Below are 15,873 nucleotides of genomic sequence, written 5' to 3' on the forward strand. Positions count from 1 at the left end.
AATCTTTAAAAAAAAAAAAAAAAGACACCTGTCAAAATTGCCAGGTTCCAGCCTTATTACCTACAATCAAATCTACTGCTGACAACCCCTTCCAATTGGCATTTTATTGCCTTGCTTTTTTTTTTTTTAAGATTTTATTTATTTATTTGACAGAGAGAGACACAGTGAGAGAGGGAACACAAGCAGGGGGAGTGGGAGAGGGAGAAGCAGGCTTCCCGCGGAACAGGGAGCCCAATGCAGGGCTCGATCCCAGGACCCTGGGATCATGACCTGAGCCGAAGGCAGACGCTTAACGACTGAGCCACCCCAAGCACCCCTTTATTGCCTTGCTTTTAAATAAAAATGGGTAATCAAAGATCATCAGATATTTAAAGAAAGCTTCTAAAAAAGAAGATGGGGCGCCTGGGTGGCTCAGTCGGTTAAGCGTCTGCCTTCAGCCTGGGTCATGATCCCAGGGTCCTGGGATCGAGCCCTGCATCGGGCTCTCTGCTCAGCGGGAAGCCTGCTTCTCCCTCTCCCACTCCCCCTGCTTGTGTTCCCTCTCTCTGTCAAATAAATAAATAAAATCTTAAAAAAAGAAGAAGAAAAATGAAAGCTTTTAACAAGAAATCTGACTACCAAACAAACGGAAAAAAGACCTTAGAGGAAACAGAGACAATACAGGAAAGCAGAAGAAAAGAGAAAAAAGAAATACCACAAACATCTCAGAGAGATAAAGGAATGCACTGCCTTCCATAAACACATAGGCAACTATAAAAAAGGAAACCACAAAGAAGAAAAACCTTTTAGGAACTGAGAAATCTTACAGAAATAAATTTCATATAATGATTGGAAGTTAAGTTGAAGAAATCCTCCAGAGAAGAGAACAAAAGACAAATAGGTGGAAAGTTGGAGAGAGAGACAGGAAAACCAAAGAATCGGTCCATAAGATCCAATATCTGAACAATACAAAGTTCCAGAAATAGAAAAGAAAGAAAATGGAGGGGATGAATCTCACAGAAATAATGTTAACAACTTCCAGAACGAAAGAAAATGAGTTTCCAGACTGAAAGTCTCCACCAAGTGCCCGCTCCATGAATGAAAAAAGTCCCACAACAGGGCACATTGTCAAGAAATTTCAGGATATTAAGGAGAAAGGATTTTGGCTTCATTTCAGGCCATATTGGAAACCAGTAATTTAAAAGCCTTCCTAATACAAAATATCTAAAAATACTGGCTACATTATAAACACAAAACCCATCTAACTGCTAAGTTCACAAAATAAATAAATAAGAGGACTCCACAAATGTCGCGAATGATGAGAAAACTGAAAACCACAGGGGTGAAAGCTAATGCTGACTGCCCTGAGGGAGTTTGTGGGCTTAAAAGAAAAGGGTTTGGGATTGATGAGTCAGATGGGCCCAGGAGATAAGGTTTTATACCTGCCTAAAGGGGGGAGTTAGAATTGAGAAATCCTGCATGAATCTAGGAGAAAAGGTAAATCAGAAAATAATCTACTCACTAAAAGAGACAAAAGGGGAATACTGTCTATATTAGCCTGGGCTCTGCATGACAAAAGTCTTCTCTGAGAACTCATAACCATAGGCCTCCCAAGAATTTGGAATTCAAATTCAAGTTACTTATGTGGTCTAAGAACCCATTACCACCACCATCAGAGAAATTAAAGTAAAAAATAATTCCAGCTTATAACATCTTTGGCATACTTCAAATAACCAAACGCAAAGCAATTCTAGAGGTTGACAGCTTAGCTCAGGGTTCCAAGAATTTCCTCAGATAAAGCATCATCAAACATTAACTCACCCTCCAACATTATAAAACACATGAAGGAAACAAACCACTGTGGGTCAGAATCAGCAGAAATAAGAGACAGCAAAATTAGATGCCCAGGAACTTCAAATAGAATGATCAGATATAGACTACAAAATAATTACTTAAATTATTAAATGCTTTATTTCACTAAAATCAGTATTTAAAATAAATGTCAACTTAGAATTTTATATCTGACTGAACAATTATTCAACAGTAAGGGCAAAATAAAGGCATCTTTCTTTCTTTTTTTTCTTTTCTATCCTTTTTTTTTTTGAGGGCAGGGGAGGGATTGAGGGAGAGGGAGTGAATCCTAAGCAGGATCCATACCCAGCATGGAGCCAGACACTGGGCTCGATCCCACAATCATGAGATCATGACCTCAGCTGAAACCAAGAGTCAAGAATCTAATGCTTAACCAACTGAGCCACCCGTTTTTCAACAAAGAACACTGAAGGCATTTTTCAAACAAAGAAAACCCATTTATCCCCAACCACTTCTTACTAAAGGACTTCGCAGAGGTGTACTTTGGGATGAAGGAAGCTAGACCCAGAAGGACTGAAATGCCAAAATTTGGCAAAAATATGTATAAATCTAAACAATCACTGACTGTATAAAACAACAATAACAATGACTAATTTGGAAGTAAAAAAAAAGACAGACAATAATCATATTGTTGCTAGACGGGGGCAGCGGTGGTTCAGAGACAGACCAGTCTAGGTGCTTATTGTGTTCAGGAGGAAGGTAGAAATATTGACAGCATCAGACTTTGCCATAGTATACTGGAAGCTACAAGAAGTGGAAAGTGGTTGAATCACTGTATTGTACACTATACTGTACATTTGAAACTAATATAACACTGGATGTTAATTATACTGGAATTAAAAATTAAAACAAAACGATTTGTACACTTAAAAAAAGTGGAACATGTCTTCAAAATTCTGGGGAAAAATGATCTTTAGCTGAACTACCATTCAAATGTAAGGTAGAATAAAGAATTGTCAGGGCGCCTGGGTGGCTCAGTGGGTTAAGCATTTGCCTTCGGCTCAGGTCTGATCTCAGGGTCCTGGGATCAAGCCACACATCAGGCTCCCTGGTCAGCGGGGAGCCTGCTTCTTCTTCTCCCTCTGCCCCTGCCCACCCCCCCGCCACCAGCCGCTCGTGTTCTCTCTCCCTCTCTCAAATAAATAAATAAAATCTAAAAAAAAAAAAGTAAAGAATTATCAGACCTGGAGGTCTTGAAAAATTTATCTGTCATGTACCCTTTCTCAGGAAGCTATATTAGAAGATGTGCTCTACCAAAATGAGGAAGTAAATGAAGAGAGAAGAAAATAGGAATTTGGAATATAGGGTATCCTACACAGGAAAAAAGCAAAGGGAAATCCATAGAATGATGAAGGGAGATTCTAGGATGAAATCAGTGCAACAAGCCTCAGCATAGCTGGACCAGACTGGAAGACTAAGACAAATGGTTTCAGAAGGTATGTCTTCCAGACAAAGAAGAAACTGATGGATTCTTTGATGAGCTTGAAGGTATTGAGGGAAGGTTTATAATTCTGGTAGAATCTGGACATGAATTAGTGATCATTCATAGAAAATGAAGCATATTTCCTACTATACTATATGGGTCATCTGTAAATAACCATAATAATGATAATGCAAATAAATAAATGACCAATCAAAAATGACTATGTATAGGGGCGCTGGGGTGGCTCAGTGGGTTGATCTCAGCCCAGGTCTATCTGAGGGCCATGAGTTTGGGCCCATGTTGGGCTCCACTCTGGGCGTAGAGCCTACTTAAAAAAACAAACAAACCAATCAAAACAGACTTCATATACACTGGGAGGAGAGAAGAGGAGGAAAATTGTGTTTGTGTGTGTGTGTGTGCGCGCTGCAGGTGAGTGGGGAGACAGAAAAAATATTTTCCATGCTAGGAAGTCAATAGATATAATTTAAGTTGAAAACAACAAAAACAGTATGAGCATGCTATTTAGAAATAAGTAGGTAAATATTAGAAGAATTAGTGAAAACAACTATAAACAGTGGCACCCTCGGGAGTGGCAATCAGGAGGAACAACTCCAACTCTAGGTGTGTGAGAGAGAGAGGGGGAAGACCTGGCCTTTTAAAATTATGTAACCATCAAACTGTAACAAATAAATTTAAAAACCCTCTAAAATTCACAGTCATACTACAGTGAATTTTAAGAACAAATATAAAGAGAATCATCTAAAATGTTCTAATGAAAAAAGCAGGTCATGAATTAGTGATCATTCATAGAATGATCAGTCAATACATATACAGTCAATGATTTTGTTTTAATTTTTAATCCAAAGGAACAAGAACCAGACCAACATCAATTATCAACAGGCTCTACTTTTTGCAGGAAGAAAATACCATTTTTCAGTGTGCTGAAGAAAAAGAACTTTGACTCAAGAATTTTAACACAACGGTGAAATCAAAATATTCTCAGGCATACAAGCCTCAGAAAGTTTATCCCATAAAGCCCCCTTTTGAAAACACTCTTGGAGAAAAGTTCCCCCGCAAAGGAAGAGTAGGTAACTTAGTAAAGTACATTACCGGTTCAAAGGCAACAACCAAAGCCTGTTACCTGTAACAATCCAAAACTAAAACTAAAGATACTGAAAGCAGTGGGAGGGGGAGAGGGGCACCTGGGTGGCTCAGTCATTACGCGTCTGCCTTCGGCTCAGGTCATGGTCCCAGTGTCCTGGGATCAAGCCCCACATCGGGCTCCCTGCTCAGTGGGAAGCCTGCTTCTCCCTCTCCCACTCCCACTCCCCCTGCTTGTGTTCCCTTTCGCTATATCTCTGTCAAATAAATGAATAAAATCTTAAAAAAAAAAAAAGAAGTGGGAGAGGGAGTATTGAGGGAAGTGAGCATGTGCTGAAATACTTACCTATTTCGGTGAGTTTAGGTAAAAATAACCATGAATGTGGGCTTAATAAGGTACTCTATCCTGATTCCCCATCTGCTAATCTTGTTCATGATATCAGACTGAAAGCTCTTATTTGACCTTTAACATGAATTCCTAAATGATTTCATGACATCCCACCATATACACACACTCAAAACCACTAAGAAATTAGAAAACCCCAATAGCGCTAACATTCTCGACCTTTCCATCCCAAGTGACTCTGCTGCAGGAGCAGCAACTTCGACCTCGCATCCCTAGTTCTGACCTGTTACCTACCTAGGTCCGGAGCCCGGAGCCTACTCTCCGCCATAGAACTCTGCAGCTCAGAGAAGCTGCCGTCGCCTGAGAAAGGACAAAACAACAAAACCACCTTCATTAGCCTTCGACCTTCTATCCTCCCCTCCCCCCCGCCTCCCAATTCCCGCACAATCCCCGGCGCGGCTCCCGGGTACAGCCTCAACTCCATCCAATCCGCATCCCATCTCACCTCCTGCGCCTCCTCCAAGGTTCTTGTCCCTCCGTCCCACCGCCCCCACTAGGACTCTGCGCCCTCAACTTCCACGGCCTCTTGGCCACCCTTGTACATTTCAATTCCCGTGCCTCCCTCCAGGTTCTTGTCCGCTCAGTCCCCCCACCCCCTTGAGACCTCGGCCTCCTCAATTCCTGGGAGCCCTTCCCGGCCCCTCTACCCGCCTCAGCTTCTGCACCTATCTGCTCCCCAATTCTTGTGCACCTTCCCCAGCCCTTATCCTCTCTACACTCTTATGACCCCTTCCGCCTACCTTCTCACCCCATCTTCCCCTTCCCGGCATCCGTACCCTTGCCTGGCTCCCTCCTCAAGTTCTCGGCTCCTTCTCGGCCTCCGTACTCCTTCCTCAAGGCCTCCGCGTTATATTCGCGGGCTCCATGAGCGATTTCAGACGGCCGCGTGCCGACGGGAACTGCACGAGTACATTGTCAGTCTCCAGGCGCCGTCGGCCGCGGCTCCGGTTTAAATTTCCTGTCGGCTCCGCCCCCTAAAAGAGCGTCGTAGCTGTGAGGGTCTGCCCTACGGTGGCCCTGCGAGGTCAATGTTAACTCAGCAAATCCTCCCTTTCCCCCTTTCTTTTCATTTCCGCCTTCTCCATCCGTCTCTTCATTTCTTGGCTTGTCTTTGCGTGGAGATACACTGCGCCTTAATAGACGGGAAGTTGGGGACTAGTGGTAGCCTAGTCTTAGTGATTCTTCACACTGAACAGGTTGGAAATTCCTGGGAGTTAGATAATAAATAACAAAAGAAGACTATCACTTATAGAGCATTGACAATTTACAAAAAAAAGAAAAAGAAAGAAATTGACGTACACATTATTTAATCTTCACATCTTTGTTACCCACCCAACAAAAAAATTTCTCAAAAGAGGTGCTCCCTTCTTCACTTGCCCCAACTCCCATAATTAGCCTTTGATCCTCACCTCTCCACTAAAACTGTACTTGTCCAGGTCAGCTATAACTTCCATGTTCCCAAATCCTACGGTCATTTTGCTATACTCATCCTATCCTACTTCTAGAACACTGAAATAGACTATGCCCCACTTCTTGAGCCAATCTCCTCATTCTGCTTCTATTTCTACCAGTTTTCACCTTCCCTCAATGGTTCCTCAATCTCCTTTGCTGGATCCAAAGCCATTGTTTCACCTATAAATGTTGCAGCATGCTGAGGCTTTAGCCCTTAGCCCTCTTCTCTTCCATATTAACACTTTCTCCCTAGGAGATCTCATTCAACTCCTTGGCTTTACTAGAGCTCTATGCTAATGCCTGCAGAATTTCTATCTCTAGCTCTGACCTCTCCCTTGATCTCCAGACTTATATACTCAGTGGCTACTGAACATTTCTATTTGGATGTCTAACGGGCACCTCAGGCTTAATATGTTCAAAACAGAACATTTGTTTCACTCACCCACCCCTCAAAAAACCCACCTATTCTCCATCTCTACATGTCATACAATCCACTCAGTTGCTCAAGACAAAAACCTAGAAGTTTTTTCAGTATTTGCCCTTATCTCCACCCCCACTCCAAAAACAAATTCTGCCAACTCCAAAGTATATATTGAATCAGACCACTGCTACTGGAGCGACTGGGCGGCTCAGTCGTTAAGCGTCTGCCTTCGGCTCAGGTCATGATCCCAGGGCCCTGGGATCAAGCCCCGCATTGGGCTCCCTGCTCAGCGGGAAGCCTGCTTCTCTCTCTCCCACTCCCCCTGCCTGTGTTCCCTCTCTTGCTGTCTCTGACAAATAAATAAAATCTCAAAAAAAAAAAAGACCACTGCTACCATCTAGTTCAAGCCACCATACCTTCTGGCCCAAGCACTGTGTCAATTTCTAATACAACTTCTACATTTTTTTTTTAATTAAATAAACTCTACCCCTAATGTGGGGCTTGAACTCATGACCCTGAGATCAAGAGCTGCATGCTCTACTGACTGAGACAATCAGGTGGCCCAACACTACTTTTACTCTTGAGTATCTTCCTACATCTCCTCAAAGTAATCCATTCTCCATGCACAACTGGAATGATATTCCTTAAACACCATGGCACAGATATATATATATATCTCTCTGTATATTTTTTATATATATATATATACAAAATACATATATTTTGTATCCCCTCCAGCAGGGCCCCTCCCTACACTAGATTATACATACCAGTCCTGATGAACTAAAGCTTGCCCATGTGACTTGCTTTGGCTGATGAAAAAAGAAAAAAAATTGACATCACTTCCAAGCACAAGTTTTAAGAGATAGGATCATTTACCAAGTTCTTTTCACCCATCACAATGACTGGCAATGTCCTAGCTAGAGGCTGACCTGCCAGTTTGGGTTCCTCAGTGAAGATGACATAGAACAGAACCATGGGCAACCCCAAATGGATTTGTAGCATAGGCAAGAAATAAACTTTTGTTATTTTAAGCTACTGAGATTTGGGTATCATTTGTTACATCATATTCTAGTCCAAGGTTCCCAAAGTATAGCTCAGCCCTTTCAAAAGGTTCTTTGAAGTCAAAACTATTTTTACAATAACACAAAGACATTATTTTCCATTTTTTGTTCTCATTCTCTCATAAATAGTTTAGTGGAGTATGCAGAAGCAAAATTAAGTATCTAACACTCGGGCGCCTGGGTGGCTCAGTTGGTTAAGCAACTGCCTTTGGCTCAGGTCATGATCCTGGAGTCCCGGGATCGAGTCCCGCATTGGGCTCCCTGCTCAGCAGGGAGTCTGCTTCTCCCTCTGACCCTCCTCCCTCTCATGCTCTCTGTCTCTCATTCTCTCTCTCTAAAATAAATAAATAAAATCTTTAAAAAAAAAAAAAGAATCTAACACTCTTCTGTCAAACCAGTTATTAAAAAGATTTGGAGAAATGTAAAACAATGTCATTCTTCTGATTATTTTTGTTTTGGAAAATATATATATATTTTAAAGTTTTATTTATTCATTTGAGAGAGAGAGAGCCCATAACGGGGGGCGGGGGCAGAGGGAGTGAGGCAAGCAGACTCCCTGCTGAGCCGGGAGCCAGACTCAGGGCTCAATCCCACGACCCTGAGATCATGACCTGAGCTGAAACCAAGAGTCAGATGCTTAACTGACTGAGCCACCCAGGCGCCCCAACAATATACATTTTTTTAAAAAGATTTATTTATTCATTTGGGAGAGAGTGCAAGCAGTTGCACACGCGGTTGGGGGCGGGCAGAGGGATAGAATCTTTAGGTAGACTCCCTGAGGAGCATGGATCTGGATTTGGGGCTCGATCTCAGGACCCTGAGATCATGACCTGCGCTGAACCCAGGAGCTGGATGCCCAACTGACTGAACCACCCAGGTGCCCCTATGAACAATATTTTTAAGCTTTAGTTTCTAAGGTGGTAAATATCAAATATTTTATTTTCTAAATATATATATACAAATATATAAAATACGTTTACATTTATAAACTCAAATTTAAAAATACCCACATTTGTGGTGTCTGTCCCCATTGGATGGGGGCCCCCAAATGTGGGGTGACTCAATCAGGTGGAAGCCAGTGGCGCGGGCAGTGACAGGATTCACGTGAGGCAGAACAAAGGAGATAGAAATTTATCGAATACACCCCAAGGGAGCAGCGGGCAGGGCCACAAAGGAGAGACGGCCTGCAATGAGGCAATGGGTTGGGGCTGTTTTTCAAGAGGGAAGGTGAGCAGGTATGAGAACATACAGAATTTTCCATTTTTTGGTACCTGTGCCTGGTAGTAAGTAGCCCATTGGTTAGTTAGGGCCTATGGATAGTTTGAGGTGGGTGCCCTGGGCCTGTCTGTATTTAGCCAGGGGGTTGGGGTCACTGTGGGCCCTTCTACCTTACTCAGGTTTCCACTGTTCAAGCCTGTTGCCTAAAAGCCACTGAAACATTGTGGTAGCCAGTCTCCCAAGATGGCCTGCAAGGGCATACATTTCCTGGCAGTCACGATCCCATCAAATAGGGCTATGTATCAGTAGAATATTGAGGAAAGAACAATGTGCCATTTCTGAGGCTGGGTTATAAAACATTTCAACATCTGTATTGCTGTTTCTTGGATCACTTGCTGTGGGGGAAGCCAGCAATCATGACATGAGGACTCTCAAGTATGCCTGTGGAGAGGCTCTTGTGGAGACGGAGAGGCATGGAGTCTTCCTGCTAACAGCCAGCACCAACTTAACCACTAATGTGATTGAGCCATCTTGCAAGGAGGTTGTTCAGCCCTAGCCAAGCTTTCCGAAGACTGCGACCTCACAAGAGATACCGAGACAGAAAAGCCCAAGCGAGCTGCTCCCAAATTCCAGTACCACAGAAACCCAGTGAAAATCAGTGATTGGTGGTAAGTCATTACATTTTGGGGTTAGACAGCAACAGATAACTGATATACACATCAACAAAAAAGCTGTTTGGGGTCCCCCATTATGGATCAAATTACCCTCCCTTTCAAAACGACCCAGTGGCTTTCCCTGTTAGCTCCTCCGACCAAACTTCCCGTGTCTTGAATGAGCCCAACTTGTTGCTGCCTTAGGGCCTTTATACCAACAGTTCCATTTCCCAGCTCTTCTCTTTCCTTTTAGGCATCAGATCAAATCTCATTTATTTGAGAGAGGGAGAGAGAACATGAGCGGCTTGGGGTGGGGGGGACAGGGGCAGAGGGAGAAGAAGCAGGCTCCCCATTGACTCATTTTTAGATAGGACTTTGGAGACCACCCAACCTAACAGCAGCTCCCCCATTTCCTATTTTCTTCATAGCATTTACCACTGTCAGAAATTATCTTATTTGTGTACTGGTTTGTTGTCTATATTTCCCCAGCTAGAATGCAAGCCCATAAAAAGGACCTTTTCTGTTTCACTTACTAATATATCCCCAAAGTAAAGAACCCAGTGAGTGCTTACTAAATATTTGTTAAATGAGCAAATGACTGAATCTCTCTGATCTTCAGTTTTTTTATTTGTAAAATGAAGATAATATTATCTACCAGAAAGTGAGGTTTTAAATATTAAACGTGTGGGGGCACCTGGGTGGCTCAGTCGTTAAGCGTCTGCCTTCGGCTCGGGTCGTGATCCCAGGGTCCTGGGATCGAGCCCCGCATCGGGCTCCCTGATCGGCGGGAAGCCTGCTTCTCCCTCTCCCACCCGCTCTGTTTGTATTCCCTCTCTCGCTGTGTCTCTCTCTGTCAAATAAATAAATAAAATCTTTTAAAAAAAAATTAAAAAAAATAAATATTAAACATGTGTTTAGCACAAAGTCAGTGACCAGAAAAAGGTAGCTTTTACTACTTGGCAGAAAATGTTCTGAGATAGTATTCAAAATTTTCTTTCTCACCATTTTTCTCCATTCCTGAGGGGAAGTGCTTAAAATCAAAAAAAAAAAAAAAAAATCAGCTCATATCATAGAACAAGGACTGATTTTCCAATATCTAAAAAAAAACCTTGTACAATGGGGCACCTGGGTGGCTCAGTCATTAAGCATCTACCTTCGGCTCAGGTCATGATCCCAGGGTCCCGGGATCGAGCCCCGCATCGGGCTCCCTGCTCCACGGGAAGCCTGCTTCTCCCTCTCCCACTCCCCATGCTTGTGTTCCCTCTCTCGCTGTGTCTCTCTCTGTCAAATAAATAAATAAGATCTTAAAAAAAAGAAAACTTGTACAAATAACACAGAAAAGAAGAACAACCCAGTTGAAAATGGGTAAGAGAATATTCATGGAAAAAGAAATACAAAGAACATTCAAATATACTCAACCTCACTTAAAATAAGAGAAATGCAAATTAAATCTGCTCTGAAATGCCGCTTTTCATTTAACGGACTGGCAAAGGTCAATTTTGCTAGAGAGTGCCCAATTGCCTTACATCGGGGTTGTACCGGCCTCTATGTAGGGCAATTGGGCACTCTCTAGCAAAATTACAAATGTACATATCTTTCCACCCAGCAAGTTCATTTCTAGGAGTTACTCTACACAAACACTCACACATATGTGCTAGGACTTACATAATATCTACTGCAGCACTGCAGTATCTACCAGCTGTATGGTGTTTAACCAGAGAAATACTTAAAAAATAATGACACAGAAAAGGGATGCAGATATATATATATTTAATTACTTTATTTTATAAATCTTATGTAGTGCTTATTTATGATATTCAAAGCGCTTTCTAAAAAAGATTTTATTTATTTATTTGAGAGAGATAGAGTGATCGAGAGAGAGAGAACACAATTGGGGAGGAGCAGAGGGAGAGGAAAAAGCAGATTCCCTGCTGAGCTGGGAGCCTGACATGGGGCTTGATCCTGGGACTCCAGGATCACTCCAGGATCATGACCTGAGCTGAAGGCAGACGCTTAACCAACTGAGCCACCCAGGTGCCCCTTAAAATGCTTTAAAAATAGTAATTACTTTAATCCTCATAAAACCCCTCTGAGGTGGGTAGTTAACTACACCCATTTTGTACATGGGGAAACTGAGGTTATAACTTACTTGAAGTCACACAGCCAGAAAGTGTCAGTGCTGGGATGTGAACCCAGGCAGTCTGACTTCAGACGCCATGCTCATAACACTGCTCTGTGCTGCTTCTCAGTGTATGTTGACATGGACAAAGAAAACTGATACACCAATATTAGAATCTGACAAAATTGATTTTAAGAGGTAAAGAATTATTAGGGATATAGGTGTCATTGCTTGATGATAAACAATTCACCAGGAACTAAGTAACCTAGTATTTATACGAATCTAACAACATAACCTCAAAATATTTAAGGCAGAAAAAAATATTTAAGGCAGAAATACAAGGGAAGGGGCACCCGGCTGGCTAAGTTTGTAGAGCATGCATATTCATTTAAGGTCATACAATTTCCCTCTAGTTACTTTAGCTGAATTTTACAGCTTTTTATTTTATTTATTTTTTAAAAAAGATTTTATTTATTTATTTGACACAGAGAGAGAGACAGCGAGAGAGAGGGAACACAAGGGGGGGAGTGGGAGAGGGAGAAGCAGGCTTCCCGCTGAGCAGGGAACCCCGATGCAGGGCTCGATCCCAGGACCTGGGATCATAACTCTAGCCAAAGGCAGATGCTCAACAACTGAACCACCCGGGCACCCCTAAACTCATTTTTTATCTAAAAGAATAAAAACAAGTAAGCTTTGCTAATCATTCAAAAGCGAATTGACATTGGTGCCCTCCCTGGGCCTCTCTTGTCAGACATCCTGCGTTATGTAGTAAGGCAGGGGAGTTATCTGGGGAAGGGGGAAAGGAAGCTTCATATTTGGAGGAGTATTGTGTTTTTTTCTTTCAGCTCTGTGATGTTTGTGTTTTAGTATTCTATGTAGTTTACATATGCCCAGATGGATGGATTTACAGATTATGCAATCTGGATTTAATTTTCCTAACCTTCCAAGGGGACAAAGGATTTAACAAAAATTTGTTAGAAGAAGCAAGATTGAGATTACTCACAAGTGAATACTTCAAGTACAAACACTCAGGTTCAATGAAAATCCAACCAGTGCTGAGAGGGAGGCACCTGACCAACCAGTGAAAAAAAATCACTGAAGTTAAAGAGAAATCCTTGCCAGTACTGATCCTTAACACTACTGAACTGTACACTTAAAAATGGTTAAGATGGTAAATTTTATGTTAGGTACATTTTACCATAATTAAAAAGAAAAAAAGACGTGGGGAAAGTAATGAAGCATATGCAACCATTTTATTTTCACTAAGGATTTTCGTAATATGTATGATATTTGTAATACGTTATGTACCTCACTTTTTTTTTTGTAATCTCTATGCCTAAAATGGGGCTCACACTCATCACCCAGAGATCAAGAGTTGGATGCTCTAACAACTAAGCCAGCCAGGTGCCCCTATTTACTCCACCTTTTAAAAAAGATTGTATTTATTTATTTGAGAGAGAGCAAGTGAGGAGAGGAGCAGAGGGAGAGGGACCAGAAGACTGCGCTGAGTGAAGAGCCTGATGTGGGGTTCGGTCCCACGATTATGAGATCATGATCTGAGCCAAAATCAAGAGTCAGACATTCAACTGACTGAGCCACCCAGGCGCCCCTCTTCACTTTTTTTAAATTAAAAATTACTTTATTGCTAAAAAATGCTAACCATCATTATTCACTTTTTAATCCCCCCTTTTATAGTTATCTTTTGGATGTCTTATGATGGAATACTAATTTGTTATAGTGATTCATAAATAAATACACATTCATACATTAGACATGCATAGTGAAATATTTTTCCTGCTAAGAGTATGTGGCAAAAATATGTTTGATGCTGGGTGCCTGGGTGGCGTAGTCAGTTAAGCGTCAGATTATTGGTTTCAGATCAGGTCATGATCTCAGGGTCATGAGATTGAGCCCTGCATCAGGCTCTGCACTCAGTGGGGAATCTGCTTGAGATTCTCTCTCTCCCTCTGCCCCTCCCCACCGCTCATGCTCTCTCTCTAAAATAAATAAATAAATCTTTTAAAAAATGTATGTCTGATGCTTACTGGCCTAGAGAAACTTGCCCACAAGCCTATAAAGAGACATATATAAGAATGTGAATTGAAGCACTATTTGGGAAACTGGGAAATAACCTAAATGCCCACCAACAAAGGAATGGATCAACTGGGATATATTCAAGCAGTGGAATACTATAGAGTGGTTTAATGAATGGATAAGGGCTACTTGTATCAACATAGGTAAATATTTTAAACAATTTTATGTGAAAAAAAAGCACACTGCAGGATGAAAAGTCCAACATGCAAAAACAATGTGACATATTGTTTACAGATACATATATATGTATGGATAAATACATATACATGTTGTAATATATACTATGTTTCAAACATTCCAGAGGAGGATAAACACTAAATTTAGGAATAGTGGTTACCTCTGGGGAGGAAGGGAAGAAAATGAGATTGGAGAAAGTATTCAGTAAGTTTTATTTCTGAAAAGAAAAAAAAAAGATGCAGGGTAAATAAATATCTCACAATTTTATTTTTTTTTAAAGATTTTATTTGAGAGAGACAGAGAGAGAGCGCATGAGTGGGGGGCGGGGCAGAGGGAGAAACAGACTCCCCACTGAATGTGGAGCCTGATGCGGGGCTCAATCCCAGGACCCCGAGATCTTGACCTGAGCCAAAATCAAGAGCCGGATGCCTAGGGATGCCTGGGTGGCTCAGTCGGTTGGGTGTCTGCCTTCAGCTCCAGTCATGATCACAGGGTTCTGGGATCGAGTCTCACATCGGGCTCCTTGCTCAGTGGGGAGCCTGCTTCTCCTTCTGCCTGCCACTCCCCCTGCTTCTCTCTGACAAATAAATAAAATCTTAAAAAAAAGTCAGATGCCTAACTGACTGAGTCACCCAGGCGCCCCACTCATAATTTTAAAACAAGATGTCTTGAAACTAGTCTCCTTGAGTTCTCCTCCTCAGTGACAACCATTCTCCTGCCCCTTGTGTATCTTTCCAGAGATATTTTATGCACATGCAAGGACACATATGTATATGTATTCCCCCTATCCACCTTCTTTTCAAACATAACTGGTAGCAAACATTACATACTGTTCTGAGCCTCACCTTTTTCTTTAACAATGTATCTTGAGTTTTGTTACCTGCCAGTACATAAAGTGCTTCCTCCATTTTTACAGCTGTCCATACTTCCTTTTGTGGCTTTTTTGAGCCTGTCTCCCATTGACAGGATGGAGACTATTTCTGTCCTTTCACTACAATAAGCATCACTGTAATGAATATCCTTATAAATAGGTCATTCTGCACACATGTATGTACTATAATAAATTCCCAGAAGTAGAAATGCTGGGTCTTTTCAAATTGCCATCCAATGAGATTGTACTGATCTACTTCCTGCTCCAACATTTTCCAGTGCCTGCTACCCAATCACAGATCAACACAGTATATTATCCACCTTTTTTTTTTTTTTTTAAAGATTTTATTTATTTGACAGAGAGAGACAGCAAGAGGGAACACAAGCAGGGGGAAGCTGGAGAGGGAGAAGCAGGCTCTCCACTGAGCAGGGAGCCTGACGCAGGGCTGGATCCCAGGACGCTGGGATCATGACCTCAGTAGAAGGCAGACGCCCAACGCCCAAGCCACCCAGGCGCCCCATCATCAGCCTTTTTGATCTGAGACGTAAACATGGTATCTCATCTCCAAGTTTAATTTGCGTATTTAAAAAATTATGTGTCAGCATTTTTTTATAGTTTAAAAAGTAATTTTGATTTTTTCTGTAAGCTTTCTGTTACTTTTCCAGTTGTATTTTTTTTTTAAAGATTTTATTTATTTATTTGAGAGAGAGAATGAGAGAGAGAGAGAGCATGAGAGGGGGAGGGTCAGAGGGAGAAGCAGACTCCCTGCCGAGCAGGGAGCCCGATGCGGGACTCGATCCCGGGACTCCAGGATCATGACCTGAGCCGAAGGTAGTCGCTTAACCAACTGAGCCACCCAGGTGCCCCACCAGTTGTATTTTTTAACCACAAGTGATTACTTTTGTAATAAAATAGCCAATGAGGATTTTTTTTTTAAGATTTATTTATTTAGGGGCGCCTGGGTGGCTCAGTTGGTTAAGCGACTACCTTCGGCTCAGGTCATGATCCTGGAGTCCCGGGATC

At 42.0% G+C, this 15,873-nt stretch overlaps 1 protein-coding gene across 4 annotated transcripts in view; it reads right to left on the minus strand.

The window, feature by feature from the left end:
* The window catches only part of DBF4B (DBF4B-CDC7 kinase regulatory subunit), a 37,057-nt gene extending 31,282 nt beyond the window's left edge, over positions 1-5,775 (minus strand). Inside the window, exons 1-2 of one of the 4 annotated variants that reach the window (XM_031030736.2) lie at positions 5,558-5,775; positions 5,016-5,081 (exon numbers count right to left, since the gene is read on the minus strand). In XM_031030736.2, the coding sequence (XP_030886596.2) occupies positions 5,016-5,049 (34 nt within the window). In that variant the 5' untranslated portion in view covers positions 5,050-5,081; positions 5,558-5,775. Of the gene's footprint in view, positions 1-5,015; positions 5,082-5,226; positions 5,492-5,521 lie in introns of those variants that run through there. The other 3 variants (XM_031030735.2, XM_031030737.2, XM_081804851.1) reach the window with 3 other exon arrangements.
* Positions 5,776-15,873: the final 10,098 nt, after the last annotated feature.

Source organism: Leptonychotes weddellii, chromosome 15 (assembly GCF_054177405.1).
Source record: "Leptonychotes weddellii isolate Sample4059 chromosome 15, ASM5417740v2, whole genome shotgun sequence".
NCBI classification, from domain to species: Eukaryota; Metazoa; Chordata; class Mammalia; order Carnivora; family Phocidae; genus Leptonychotes; species Leptonychotes weddellii.